At 45.4% G+C, this 14,957-nt stretch overlaps 2 protein-coding genes across 2 annotated transcripts; one reads left to right on the top strand and one right to left on the bottom strand.

Moving 5' to 3' along the window:
* Positions 1-2,931: 2,931 nt before the first annotated feature.
* LOC106891908 (olfactory receptor 154-like) lies at positions 2,932-3,988 on the bottom strand. The gene has a single exon (XM_014948738.1). It carries the CDS (start codon positions 3,895-3,897, stop codon positions 2,932-2,934), a length of 966 nt encoding a protein of 321 aa, XP_014804224.1. The 5' UTR covers positions 3,898-3,988.
* Positions 3,989-10,159: 6,171 nt separating this feature from the next.
* On the top strand, positions 10,160-11,342 carry LOC106891961 (olfactory receptor 5AS1-like). The gene has a single exon (XM_014948800.1). The coding sequence runs from the start codon at positions 10,160-10,162 to the stop codon at positions 11,096-11,098; it is 939 nt and encodes a 312-aa protein (XP_014804286.1). The 3' UTR covers positions 11,099-11,342.
* The last annotated feature ends 3,615 nt before the right edge of the window (positions 11,343-14,957 follow it).

Here is a 14,957-nt window from a genome sequence, read left to right as displayed (position 1 = left end):
AAAGTAGGGGCTAAATGGTACAGGACAGCCCTTATCAGTGGAGTCTTAATTAGTTCATAGAATCATAAAATGGTTAGAGTTGGAAGGGACCTTCAAGATCATCTAATTCCAACCATGCTGCCATGGGCAGGGACACCTCCCACCAGACCAAGTTGCTCAAAGCTCCATCTAGCCTGGCCTTGAACCCCTCCAGGGATGGGTTCCTCAACTTCTCCAAAAGAATCACTCCTCTTACAGAGAGTCACCCCTTCACAGTAATATTCTGCTAATTCATGGCCAAAACTCAGCCTTTCTGCTATTAGTTCCTGACACCACCTGGAATCTGCCAGGGCCTTGACGGCACTAATAGGACTTAATGGCCTTCATGAGCCTCACCTGGACCACTCCACACATGCCCCTGCCCATGCCCAGGAGCCCCATTTAAGCTCAGTCTAGGGCCACCAGTCCTTCCTGGGCTATGCTGGAGCTGCATCTGGCTATGTTTCTGCCTCCTGGATGGACCTTGGATTAAGACTGTAGCTTTGTCTCCATCCCTGTTCCTGGCCCATCTCCCGTTGCTCCTGATGGCACACTCTGGATGGACCCTGTACCCAGTTCGTTGCTTGCTGAGGTTGTTAATGGACCCTGTTGCCAAGCCCCTGGCTCTCTCTGCTGTGTTCAGCCCCTGCAGGTCTGTCCCCCACTATCTGCCCTGGGGTTCCCCTTGGCTCCTTGCTTGCTGTCCCTCAGGGACCAACTGGCCCTTGCAGCTCCCTGACAGCAGCCATGTGGACATGTTGCAGAAACGTGCCTCTACTTCTGAAATTCCACAGACTCCAAGAGGAAAACCTCTTCAGTTTGTCTAAACCAGGTACAAAATATCCCTGAATATATTCAATTTTAAATCCCTTTCCTTTTTCTTCACAAAACTTCTTGGGTTTAGGGTTAGAGTCTGTTCTTCTCCACCTCTCCTTAAAGCTATTTTCTTTCTGTTCCCAACCTATCACATACAGTAGAAGTGACCAGGAGCTCTCATTCCTCCAGGTGTGTGCATTTTCTGCTGTCTGTCCATGGCCACGTGGATAGAAGGTTTCCATTCACTTTGATGTCCCAGCTGACTATGGTGAAATAACCACATTGCCTGTACCTGGCATGTAGTTGCTTCACCTTCCCAAAAGACTTTCTAAGATCTAAAATCCAGTTGTTGGCAGAAGCAGTCATAAATAATTTAGTAAGAGGATGGGACTAGCTGTGGTGGTCAGACCACACCTCTCTTCACTCATTGTCCCATTCTTGCTCTTCCCTCATCCCCCATGATGCCTCGGTTTCTCCACCATTGTCTCCTCCCAAATAAATGACCCACCATGATCACTTCCCTACATTCATTCCAGTTTTGCTACATTCCTACCTGAATTTGCTATTTCTGATACCTGGGTAAACTAGATCTTATGTGATGTTCCTGCTGGTGCTGCTGGCCTTGTGAGGGTCTGCTCCCCAAAGGGTGCCCAACGCTTCCCTTCCAACCATCTGTGAAGCCTGCCCATCTCTAGTGCCTCTGGTGCCCTCCAACCATTGGTGAAATCTGCCCATCCATCACGGTGCTGTTAATTTGACAGCTCCTTGCTGTGCACCATCCAGTGGTTTCTCATGTTATGTCCAGTTTTTCACGGTCTGTTCAGTGAGTCTGACGTCAGGCTGGGGACTAGTCACCCTCCTAAATATCTCTTCTAAGATGAACATTGTGTCACAGCTGTAGGAACCACTCTGTTCCATGGCTAAGATTCATGTCTCATGTTATTGTGTATCTAACAGGGAAATGGGCAATTCATATTTACTTGGCCCTGATCACCTCATCATCAAAGAGGTGAAATATGCAGCTAATTTTCCCTAAGCGTGGGGCATGTGAAGACCTTCCCCACATGTATTTTGAGACCTCTGCTGCTCCTAAGAGCTTCAGTTGATGTGGTGTGGTCTGGCATTGGTTCTGCTAATGAGTAAATATTTGTGAGTAGTGACCCATCATCTTAAATGATATTTTCTATTTAAATCCACAGCTGGTACTTGCAATTTTTTTGTTTGTTAGGGGTTTTTATGTTGCTTTTTTTTTTTTTAAATAGATGGGTTTCCTGTATCAGCAAAGGGGGAAAAAATTCTTGCAAACCTCTACAGAGCTAAATTCTCTTCTAGAAACATCACAATTTCATCAGAATTGTGAGCTGGTTTATGAAAGTTTCTGGTCAGCTTTAGTATAACCAATAAAAAAAAGTCCCTCCTTCAAGACTGTTTTCTTGTTTGCTTACCCCCAACTCCTGTAACTACCACATCTGAATGATGACCTTAAGCCAAAGATGTCATGTAGAATTGATTGCATCAAGCTGTGTCCAATTGCTGAACCTTATCTGGGGAACGTGCATAAGTAGCATTCATTTATTTGATCTTAAAACAGCACTGCTCATTAGTAGTGTTAAATCTGGCTCTGAGGGCTTGGGCTGTGCTGTCAATTGGAAATGTTCCTGGTTTCAAACACGTTAGCCCCCATTTATTCTTAGCAAACATCCATGAGGACATGGATCTCCTCTTTGCTCCATCGTTCCCTCTTGAAGACCTGCCAAAACAACTAAATAACGTGAGGGATGACTCTCAGCCTGAAAGATAGAGCTCCTTGTGGAAAAACACAAAGAACACCATGCCTTTAAAGTAAGGAGTGGCCTGTGGGAAAGGAGTGAGTGTAAGACTTTGAGTATAATTAGTGGATTTAAGGGTAAATTCAGACAGTATAGCTACACTCCTGACAGAGAAGAAAGGAGCCAGTGGCTCACTCTATCTTGTAGCAATGATATCCATGAGCACTTGGGTCCTCATGATTGCTGTTGTCTTTTTGCTTTTAGTTTAAATGCTCAGCAGCCAAACAGAGACTGAAATTCAAGAATGTCCAAATTTATTTGGTTTACTTTATGGCACCTCTTTACCAGTTTGATTTCTAAAGGAAACAAGAACTTTTTCTAGGAGTCTCTTGAGGGCGTCCTTCACCTCCTTGTTCCTCAGGCTGTAGATGAAGGGGTTCAGCATGGGAATCACCAGGGTGTAGAAGATGGACACCACTTTGTCCTGGTCCAGGGAGTAGCTAGAAGTGGGGTGGAGGTACGTGAAGATCAAAGTCCCATAAAAAATTGAGACCGAGGTCAAATGTGAGGCACAGGTGGAGAGAGCTTTGTGCTTGCCCTCTGAGGAGCAGATCCTCAGGACAGTGGTGAGGATATAACCATAAGAGACAACAATGAATGTTAAAGTGCTGAGTGCGATAAAGGTAGCAATGGTGAAAAGCACATGTTCATTGACAGTGGTGGTGGAGCAGGAAAGTTTCAGGAGTGGGAGAATGTCACAGTAGAAGTGATTGATGACATTAGGACCACAGAAGTGTAGACTGAACACGGAGCTGATGAGCACTGTTTGACTCACGGTAGACATTACGTAGGATCCCGCAGCCAGCTGGACACAAACCTTTTGGGACATGGTGGCTACGTAGAGCAGAGGGTTACAGATGGCCATGTAGCGGTCGTAGGCCATTGCAGCCAGCAGGTAACACTCAGTGATTATGCAGACTCCACAGAAGTACATCTGGGCTGCACACCCCAGCAGGGAGATGGCTTTCCTGTCCTCAAAGAAGCTCACCAGCATTTTGGGAGCAACCGCTGAGGAATTACCTAGGTCTACCAGAGAGAGGTGGCAGAGGAAGAAGTACATGGGGGTGTGGAGTCGAGAGTCAAGCCTGATCAATGCGATCATGCCAAGATTCCCCACCAATGAGGTGACACAGATCAGAAGGAACAGCACAAAGAGAATGACCTGCAGCTCCCAAATATCTGTGATTCCCAAGAGAACAAACTCACCAACAGTTGTCTTGTTTCTTCTGACCATCCCTTTAATGAACCTGAATCTTTTAAGAGGGAGGAATATCAGAGAAGAGAAGTAAGTTACAACTCTGGATAGAAGAATAAGTCGTAATGATGCTGGGAACGTCAGGCAGGAATGAAGGAGAAGACAATTGGATGCTGCTTTATTTTAATGGCAACCAATCTGTCAGCATGCAGGATGGGGAGGGACTCTTGATCAGGGAGCAGAGCGATAGAATGAGGGGGAATGGTTTTACGCTGAAAGAGGGGAGATTTAGATGAGATCTCAGGAAGAAATTCTTGACTGTGAGAGTGGTGAGAGCCTGGCCCAGGTTGCCCAGAGAAGCTGTGGCTGCCCCATCCCTGGAGGGGTTCAAGACCAGGCTGGATGGGGCTTGGAGCAACCTGGTCTGGTGGGAGGTGTCCCTGCCCAGGGCAGGGGATGGGACTGGATGGTCCTTAAGGTCCCTTCAGACTGTAACCATTCTATGATTCTATAAGGAACGGACGTTTAACTCAGTTCTCTTGAGAAGCTTGCTGTTCTGCATTTAACCCTTTTGTAATGACAGTCTTAAAGAAAGATTACTTTTGTTCCACTGCTGAGATTGTTCCAGGAAAGAGAAGAAATATGTTATTCATTCTGATTTTTTCAAATTGTTTCCTGCTTAGTTCTATTGTTAATTTTTCTCAAATGCTTATCTGTGTCCATGGTGCCTAGGAGGAATAACAGGAAGATTCTAGTTACCTGCTCTGTTGTTCTTAAATAGTAGAGTAATAAATTGCTCTCAGCTTCCAAGGATGACATTGAAGTTGGCCAATGCAGCTCTGAGAAGTCCTCACAGGATGATACCCCCACATTTAAAAAAAAAAAAAAGTTTTCCATGTAGAAAAGCAGTTTGTGTTAAAAAGCAGGTGATAATTTCACTAGAGTGCATTTGCTGATTCCAGACATAACAATTCAAAGGAGAAGACAGGGGCAGTGCAGTCACGGACCTTGCCCTGCCTCCCTCAACCTGTTGGTGCTAATGGAAAGTCTTGTAAAGTTTGTCCTGGCAAAATCACACTTGTTTTGGCCAATGTTAAGAAATGAGTTGCGTATAAATTGAAAGAAACATAAGAGCTGACACTGAAGACAGAATCCATCTCGCCTAACGTTACCTCCTTCCTGGGTGGACAGCTAGGTTTGAGGTAGCCCTTCAAGGCTTCAGTTAGTCATAGAAAGGAAGTAGGCACTTTAAGGCAAAATTAATGTAAACTACTTAAAATGTCTACTTATGGTGAAATTAATTGCCTCTGTAGGGGATAATATTGTCAGACAAATCAGACCATCACTTTTTAGGCATCTTAAATAACAGCCTGTCTATGGGTGAAACGAAGAAAAGAACCCTATAACCTCATAATTACCTTTTCGCTTCTCTTCAAATGTTGACTTCAAGAAAAAATGCCTCTTGTTTTCAGATTGTGGTCTTGATTTGACATTTCTGTTTAGAGTTCTGCAGAAAATGAGCACTGTTAATTGCAGGTGTATTAAATGAATGCCTGAGCTTGCAAGGTGGGGCTTCTTACTGCAAACAATTGAATGACTGAAATATCTTTTAAGCTGTTTGCATTGTATTGGGAGTAATTAAGACTGCACTTTCAGGCAGTTACAGCAGTTCAGCTGATCACAATTTGCAGAGCCCAACGGCTTGGCTGCTAATAATTTTCTGTGCTATAGGAAATTCTAGACAGGTCAGTGGGACTACTTGTAGTGCCCAACCCCACAGCCCGTACGACAAGTTGATGCGGTTAAATAATTCTTCTTTTGTGGTAACCCTTCATTTCAGGGCTCATCAAGCCAATGTTAGAACTCTTGTGGATGTTGGTGGTTTGAGATTAAGCATTAAATACGTGTTTAAGTCTTGAACCAACCCTGCATCTGCTGTAACCACTGAGAATGGCTGAATTGCAGCTACCGCAGACCTGACCCTGCTGAGGGCAGAGACCTCTCTTGTCAAGTACTGACCTGACTTGTCACTCTATGAGCAAACATCCAGGAGCAAGAGTCCAAAAGTCTCCACATCTTAGGAAAAGAAGCCAAATGGACATCCACAAGCACTTGTTCTCCTGTTTTCCAAAGCAAGAAAAAAAATCCAGCTCAGGTCAAAGCAATTTTCCTCTCTTTGACTACATTAATTTTTTTTAGACTTTGTTCTTAGCACTCCTTATACAAAAATCCATTCATTAATATTTTACTCTTCTGTGTTTGAGCACAAACTGCAATTAGGTGCATTCTGTGTGCAAGGTTTAAAGTACAGACTAAGGATAGAGAATAAAACAGCAATGCAATTAACTGTCTGTCAGGTTTTATAATATTTCAGGCTGTGGATACGATTCCTACCTTGGAAACTAACATTAAAAATGATGCTTTCTTTTCCTTGGGAATAAACGCTGCTGGAAAGGCTGGATGCACGATGGCATTGTGAGAGGCTCCTGACCACAGGATCAAGTAAGCTGGTGGCAGGTTCTGCTCCTCCCCGCCTGGCGTTGACTCCCCATGGGATGGATGATGGATGCACCCTCAGCAGGGGAATGGTGAGGTCTTCTCAATCAACTTTCACAACCTACTTCCCTGAAGTGCTCGAGATGCCCCGGAGGGATCCCATGGAGTGATGCAGTGGTTCCAGAATGCTCAGGGCTTTGGTTCATAAACACAGAGCTCATTAGGGAAAAAAAGTAGTCTTATGGTTTGAGGAACTCACAACAATTTATTGTTGTTTAGACCAGATGACCCCTTCCCACCCAGGAAGGGGAATCAGGGAAGAAACAAGGAAAGCTAAAGGCTGAAATAAAGATTTAATAGAATAAAGCTAAATAATTAACAACACTAAAGAACCAGTATTGATCCCAAAACCAGTATAAAATACACCAGGACTATCCCCAGCCCATTCTATCCCAGGAAGCCATGCAGTTCCTGAAGAAACAGCCAGTGTGGGACACTGTGTGTGCTGTGGCTTCAGCAGGAAGGGAAGGGCTCAGGGCTCCAGCACCAGGGCAAGGAGTTCTCAGGATCCCAGCCATCAAGGGAGAGAGAAATAAATTGGAAAGTTTGCTGAGGAGTTCTATTGAATGTGGTGTTCATGGTATGAAATAATCCTGTTGGCAGTTTGGGTCAATTGCCTGGGTCTTGTTCCTCCTCGTCCCTGCACCTGGTGAGCTCCAAAACACTGCGACCTTGAAACCACCAAACCATAGCTGGCTATAAAGTAAATATTTTCACCAATTCAGACACCAGAGCCTTCTAAAAATGCAGTTTTTCCAAGTGTTAGAAGGGGCCATACTGCAAAAATTGCTGAAAGAGAAATTAATCCTGTGTCTCTCAAACCAGGGCAAGTAACAACAGTCAAACTCCAGAACATAAGCTGAGGAGTCACGTTCTTCTCTAGAGAATGTTATAATTTATTTTTACAGTAAGTCGGACTTTCCATTTTGTGTTACTTTGCCATAGATGACATTTCTCCTCTGGCCACAGACCCTCTAAGTCATGGGGTCATCAGGAGCAACAGGCTGCAGAGGACACTGGCCTCATGAAATGCTCAGCCTTTGTACGAGATCTGGAAGGAGCTGATGGGAAGGGGAGGGTAACCACTATTTCAAGTTTTTGGTGGCTCCCATGAAGCAATACTGAATTCCAGTCTGCATTCTTCTTTATTTGACCTTAAGGCAGTTTACATCACTGGCAGTCTTCCTTCTTGGACCATTAAGATGTGTTTTTACTAATTTACAGTCTGTGGCCATCTGAGTTGATTAATACTAAAACACATGACTGGTCCCTGAAAGCTCAACTGGATCAGAAGAGACACCAAATCCTCTCCTGAACTAACATCAGCAATGCCTACAGTAGCTAAAATTATGATGTTTGTGCTGTGGATAATTTATTATTTCTCTATGTGGATTACAGGAGTAGCCTAGAAGTCTGGCTTAGACAAGTAACTCTTAATTGTTTGAGGGATGAACCCCATACTAAGAATATCAAAGAGAGGCGTTATTCATAACAGTCCAAACATGGTAATTTTCCCCTGTTCTCCAGCAATCTCCTCACATCACTCCCATCTCCCCATCCTTGTTTCACCACTGGTTTGATGCTTTAAAAAAAAAAAAAAAACCCACACTGTTTATGGGTTTCCAGTCAAAGGAAATATTAGAAGCATTTCCAAAAGTGCTTAAAATATCTTCAACGGGCATCATTTCATTGAAACATTTCCACCCTGAGACAACCTCAGTCGCGTGTGGTTTGCTCTGCTCATCCCTTGAGAACATGTGTCTCCTGTGTCCAAAAGGAAGATACAAAATCTGTGATGTTCCCCAAAAGAAACACTTCCTGCATCCAGGAAAAAAAAAACAGGTATTTGTCTGGCAGGTAAGTCTCCTAAGGAGTAAAATTTCCTTCTATTCAGGATGCTGTGTAGAAATTGTTTTAAGTCAGTTGCTTTGTTGAATTTCAGATGCACTAAAGGAAATGTGTTGCTGCATCACAATACAACAAAAGAAAAAAAAATATGAATGTATCTTTTAAAAAAAGGGATTTGGGTTTTGGTGGTTTGTTTGGGGTTTTTTGTGGGGTTTTTTTATAATATTTGTATGTAAATTTTTATCTGGGAACTGAAATCTCTTGCAGGTCTTCATCAGAGAGCACTGAATTTTTAGCAGCTGCTACAATTTCTGTGCCTTAATTTCTGAGCATGATCAAAAGTTGAAAATAGGAAGGAACAGCCACATGTGCTTAAGCATGGAATGTTTTTCAGGGCAGAAATGTTCTTTTTCACTTTCACCAGAAAATTATTCAGATTTGAGGATGCACCAAGAATAAAGGACCTTGAAAAAAACCAAAGCCATCTAAAATAGGATTCATCTCACTGGAGGGTAAATTTTGGAGTGGATTTATATCAGCCACCCAGGCTTGCCTTCTCCTCAACAGCCACCCATGTAAGGAGACAACGAATCCCACCCACCCCTCTGTGATGGTTGTGGATGGAGCTGAAGATGATGGACTTGGACCAACCTCTGAAAAGCAAAATACAGGTGAGGTTTGTTGCAGCTACAGTGCTGAGAGCTGAACCCTCAGGCTCTACTGTAACCACCTTGTATCCTACCCTGAATAAATCAGGTTATAATATTATTATTAGTATTACTACTTTTTCAGGAACATTTCTGGTTTGTCTGTGCCTCTGTCCACATAGCACTGATGTTTACAGCGTTATTTAACTGACCTGTGTTAGCAGTTATTTTACTACATGTCCTTTTCTAATCTTTATATTTCCTGTAAATATGAAGGTGAGCAAGATATACATATAAAATTCCATGCCCTGCCTGGAATTTCTAAAGGCATCAGTAGAAACGTGTCTTAACTTTTGGAAAGTTGAATTAAATGATGCACTTTTTCTGGAAAGGTAAAATTAACACCCAGAATTAATTTTCTAGGGGACTGAATCCAACTCAAATTCAATTAATAGTTTCAGCCAAACAAAGAAAAAATGGGGAAAATTGCTTGGAAAACTTAAAAATATTTGTGTTTGAATGTTTAAAACCAATATTTATGGCTTTCTTTTCATCAGTTCCTTAAGAATTAATCACCCTTGGGAACATAAACCCACAAAATATTTGTAAGAAATCCCAGGAGAGGCAACATTTCATGTCATTTTAAACTCGGTGATTTTTGTTTGTTCCAAACTAATTGTGTCATTTATTTTTGTCTAAAAAAAATAAAATCAAATCAAATCCGCTTATGTTCCAGCATTTCAATCCTTTTTTTTTTTTTTTTATTCTCATTCTCCAGTGTTCAATTTCCCCGCTGCCTCAGGTTGTTATTAACTGTGCCTGAACTCCCTACTCTACTGGTCACACAGGTAAACGTGTAGCAGCTATTATACTAAAATAATATGTTTTTCCTCAAGTGATGTATCATACAAAGTTTATTCTATGCCTGCACTATGGTCTAGCTCTCAAATAGAATCCCATCTGAGGTCTTATTTCATAAATATATATACATATAGGAATATACAGGAAGGAATTCCACATATAAAGCATGTCTGTAAAGCTCTCTTTGGATGTCCTCTGAAGCTTTCCTTTCAAGGGGCACCATCTAAGCCACCGGTTTCCCCCTCTGACGTTGGGTGAGATGGTCACATCTCTGCTATCTCTGTCTTGTGAAGGACATTAATGTGTCTGTGCATTGCTCACCCACCAGGACTGACCGATCCCCCCTTGACAAACCTTACGTCTACGGAGCCAAAACACGTGGTGATGAAATGCCCAAAGAGAACTACACCGCGCCGAGCGAGTTCATCCTCTTGGGCTTCACCGACCGGCGGGAGGTGGAGCTACCTCTGTTTGGGCTCTTCCTGCTGGTCTACGCCACCACCTTGGTGGGGAACATCGGCCTGGTTGTGCTCGTCCAGCTCAACCCCTCCCTTCACACCCCCATGTACTACTTCCTACGCAATTTATCCTTCTTAGACCTTAGCTGTTCAACTGCCATTGCTCCCAAGATGCTGGTGAATCTGTTAGCACAGCAGAAGACCATTTCTTTAATTGGCTGTGCAACCCAGATGTTTCTCTTTGCTACCTCTGCTGATGCCGAGTGCCTCATTTTGGCTGCCATGGCCTACGACCGGTACGTGGCCATATGCCACCCTCTCCTCTACACCGTGGCCATGTCCCGCAGGCTCTGCACCTCCATGGTAGCCGGAGCTTATCTCAGTGTGGGCCTGACCTCGCTGGTCCACACATCTTTCACCTTCACCTTGTCGTTCTGCGGTTCCAACGTGATCAACCATTTCTTCTGCGACATCCCCCCGCTGCTGGAGCTCTCCTGCTCCAACACACGGGTCAACGAGATCCTCCTCGTCACCCTCTGCGGCTTCATACAAACCAGCACCTTCCTCGCCATCGTTGTCTCCTACTCCTACATCCTCAGCACCGTCCTCCGCATCCGCGGGGCGGACAGGAGGCACAAAGCCTTCTACACCTGCACCTCCCACCTGACGGCCGTGGGGTTGTTCTACGGCTCCCTCCTCTTCACCTACCTACGGCCCAGCTCCAGCTACTCGCTGGACACAGACAAAGTCGTCTCTGCCTTCTACACCGTGGTCTTCCCCATGCTGAACCCCCTGATTTACAGCCTGAGGAACAAAGAGGTGAAGGATGCCTTGAGGAGAACAGTAGGGAGAAGAGTGTTTTCTCGGTGATTTTTCCCCGAAGTGTAAAGATGTCGTGTGCTGCTGGTGTAAAACACAATGAAAATAGAAGCAGTGGGATCCACCTGACTAAGTGTGGGTGGCTTGTTATGAATATTTGCATCTGGGGTGGCTTCCCAGGTTTATTTGGGAATCACTGGAAAAATGTGGTCAACTTAGATTCACCTCAGGATAAAAACAGAAGCCCAGGTCGATGAATCCCATCCCAGAAGGATCTCCTTCCCCTCCTCACTGTCTACAGTCTATCACAAACGCAGCAGAAGGTTATATTTTTGCAGTTTACAGCTATCAAGACAACTCTCAACCAAGAGGTTTTAAAGAAAAGTCCAATTCAGGTAACTACTACGTATGGTTGTGATTGTATGAAATTTGGGAAATTAAAGGTTTTTGTACAGCAGAAAAGACTTCCTTTATTTGGCAGCCAGCTCTGCCGTACCCTCTAGAGAGAGAGGAATCTCCTCTGTAAACTACAATACAGTTTATTGTATTTTTTAGGATTGGATTTATTCAGGTTTCCCCAGGTGTCCCTCCCTCCTGCCTGCTCTGCTCCCACCAGACATCTTCCACCTTGTTCTCATCCCATGTTCTTACCTTCAAGGTTTTTTAGTATTGTGTGTTTTTCCCTACTCTGTTTCTGCCTCTGAACCACAAGCCCTTGTCTCCCTTCTCGCAGCATAATTACTTTTTTATTTCTGCGTAACTGTGTGTTAAAAAAAATGCTTGTTGATGGTTACAGCATCATAGTGGTGCAGCATCACAGTGTTACAAAACACATATATTAACATTGAGATGATACAGTTTTGTAGCGCATGGTTATTTGCCCTGTTGGAGGCCCCTTCAGGAAGAGAAGGATGAAAGAGAAAAGAGACTCACAAGTTTAAAAAGGAACTATTCTAATGAAAATATTAATAAAAAAATAAAAAGGAAATAATGAAATACATACTAGCTCTATACAGTTTTGTATATATATCCCAGGATGATGATCATGTCACCAGCAGACACCAGGGAAGTCCCAAACTGAACTCTTGTGGCCAAGAAGGCCAGTGGCATCCTGGGGGGCATCAGGAAGAGTGTGAGCAGCAGGTGGAGGGAGGTCATCCTGCCCCTCTGCTCTGCCCTGGGGAGGCCCCATCTGGAGCACTGGGACCAGTTCTGGGCTCCCCAGTTCCAGAAGGACAGGGAACTGCTGGAGAGGGGACAGCAGAGGCTACAAAGATGATGAGGGGCCTGGAGCATCTCTCTGCTGAGGAGAGGCTGAGGGACTTGGGGCTTTTTAGTCTGGAGAAGAGAAGGCTGAGGGGGGATCTGATCAACACCTATAAATACTGAAAGGGTGGGTGTCAGGAGGATGGGGCCAGGCTTTTTCAGTGGTGCCCAGGGACAGGACAAGAGGAAATGGGCACAAAGGTCGATGAATCCCATCCCAGAAGGATCTCCTTCCCCTCCTCACTGTCTACAGTCTATCACAAACGCAGCAGAAGGTTATATTTTTGCAGTTTACAGCTATCAAGACAACTCTCAACCAAGAGGTTTTAAAGAAAAGTCCAATTCAGGTAACTACTACGTATGGTTGTGATTGTATGAAATTTGGGAAATTAAAGGTTTTTGTACAGCAGAAAAGACTTCCTTTATTTGGCAGCCAGCTCTGCCGTACCCTCTAGAGAGAGAGGAATCTCCTCTGTAAACTACAATACAGTTTATTGTATTTTTTAGGATTGGATTTATTCAGGTTTCCCCAGGTGTCCCTCCCTCCTGCCTGCTCTGCTCCCACCAGACATCTTCCACCTTGTTCTCATCCCATGTTCTTACCTTCAAGGTTTTTTAGTATTGTGTGTTTTTCCCTACTCTGTTTCTGCCTCTGAACCACAAGCCCTTGTCTCCCTTCTCGCAGCATAATTACTTTTTTATTTCTGCGTAACTGTGTGTTAAAAAAAATGCTTGTTGATGGTTACAGCATCATAGTGGTGCAGCATCACAGTGTTACAAAACACATATATTAACATTGAGATGATACAGTTTTGTAGCGCATGGTTATTTGCCCTGTTGGAGGCCCCTTCAGGAAGAGAAGGATGAAAGAGAAAAGAGACTCACAAGTTTAAAAAGGAACTATTCTAATGAAAATATTAATAAAAAAATAAAAAGGAAATAATGAAATACATACTAGCTCTATACAGTTTTGTATATATATCCCAGGATGATGATCATGTCACCAGCAGACACCAGGGAAGTCCCAAACTGAACTCTTGTGGCCAAGAAGGCCAGTGGCATCCTGGGGGGCATCAGGAAGAGTGTGAGCAGCAGGTGGAGGGAGGTCATCCTGCCCCTCTGCTCTGCCCTGGGGAGGCCCCATCTGGAGCACTGGGACCAGTTCTGGGCTCCCCAGTTCCAGAAGGACAGGGAACTGCTGGAGAGGGGACAGCAGAGGCTACAAAGATGATGAGGGGCCTGGAGCATCTCTCTGCTGAGGAGAGGCTGAGGGACTTGGGGCTTTTTAGTCTGGAGAAGAGAAGGCTGAGGGGGGATCTGATCAACACCTATAAATACTGAAAGGGTGGGTGTCAGGAGGATGGGGCCAGGCTTTTTCAGTGGTGCCCAGGGACAGGACAAGAGGAAATGGGCACAAATTTGAACATGAGAAGTTCCACCTAAACATGAGGAGGAACTTCTTTCCTATGAGGGTGGCAGAGCCCTGGCAGAGGTTGCCCAGAGAGGTGGTGGAGTATCCATCTCTGGAGACATTCAAACCCCCCTGGACATGTTCCTGTGGGGCCTGCTCTGGGTGACCCTGCTTTGGTAGGGGGGTAAGAGATGATCTCCAGAGGTCCCTTCCAACCCCATATCATTCTGATTCTGTGTGACTCAGTGAGGAGGGGAACTGGATTCTGGATCTGCAGTCAGGAACGCACAGATCATAGAATGGATGAGGATCAAAGGCAGACAAATAGTCCTCCTCGGACACTGGCCATTGAAGGAAGAGGCTGATCCCTTGGTCCCTCAGCTTTTATACTGAGCCTGATGCCAATGGGATGGAACACTCTGTTGGTCAGTTTGGAGTCCCCTGTCCTGTCCCCTCCTCCCCACAGGTGCCACCACGGTTTTCCTCCTCCAACGGGGAAAATAACACCGTGAGGTGACCTTGGCTGTTACAGCAGGAAGTATCAGCAGGAGCCTCCCTACATACCGTTCCCTGGCATAATCAGGGCTTACCGCCCTGAGAGCAAACAATTTCTGCACGGCATGCTGCTAATTTCAGAGAGGTGAGGTAGTTGGAAGAAGCTTAGCTAAAAAAGTAAAATTCCTGAAGAGAAAATTGGTTCTGTTTTACTTCAAACCAGGACAACTACGGACAAACATCACCCAGGGGCGCATCCCCCCGCCTGGGCTCCCTGCACGGGGCAGCCCGGGGCCTGGCCGGCTGCTGAGGGACCCCTCACTGGGAAAGCTGAGCCCGGGCGCTGGGAGCTGCCCCGGCCCTCCTGCCCCGACCTCAGGCGGAGGTTTGTCGGGCAGCAGCACCGCCGCCATCCCCTCAGACCGGCTCCCCCGGCCTACGCTTCCCAGCATGCCCCGCGGCGCCGCGGTGGCGTCATCACTCCGCGACACCTCCACGGCAACGCCGGGACGGCACCCAGCTACACCTGGAAAATACCCTGCCGGACCCCGAGAGACTCTGAGGAGAGGTTTGTACGCCTCAGCCCGTCCATAGCCCCCCGCCGCACCGTGGAGGGCTCCCCACAGACCCTGGAAGCGGTTGCGGGGGGGGGGAAGACACATGGGACTACAACTCCCAGCATGCTTTGGGGGCGCAGCCCGAGCACGCAGCCCTCTGATTGGCTCAGCTGGGCGCGCC

This window comes from Calidris pugnax, unplaced genomic scaffold (assembly GCF_001431845.1).
Source record: "Calidris pugnax isolate Ruff unplaced genomic scaffold, ASM143184v1 scaffold107, whole genome shotgun sequence".
In the NCBI taxonomy this organism is placed as follows: Eukaryota; Metazoa; Chordata; class Aves; order Charadriiformes; family Scolopacidae; genus Calidris; species Calidris pugnax.
This window is presented reverse-complemented; position numbering and strand designations above follow the sequence as displayed.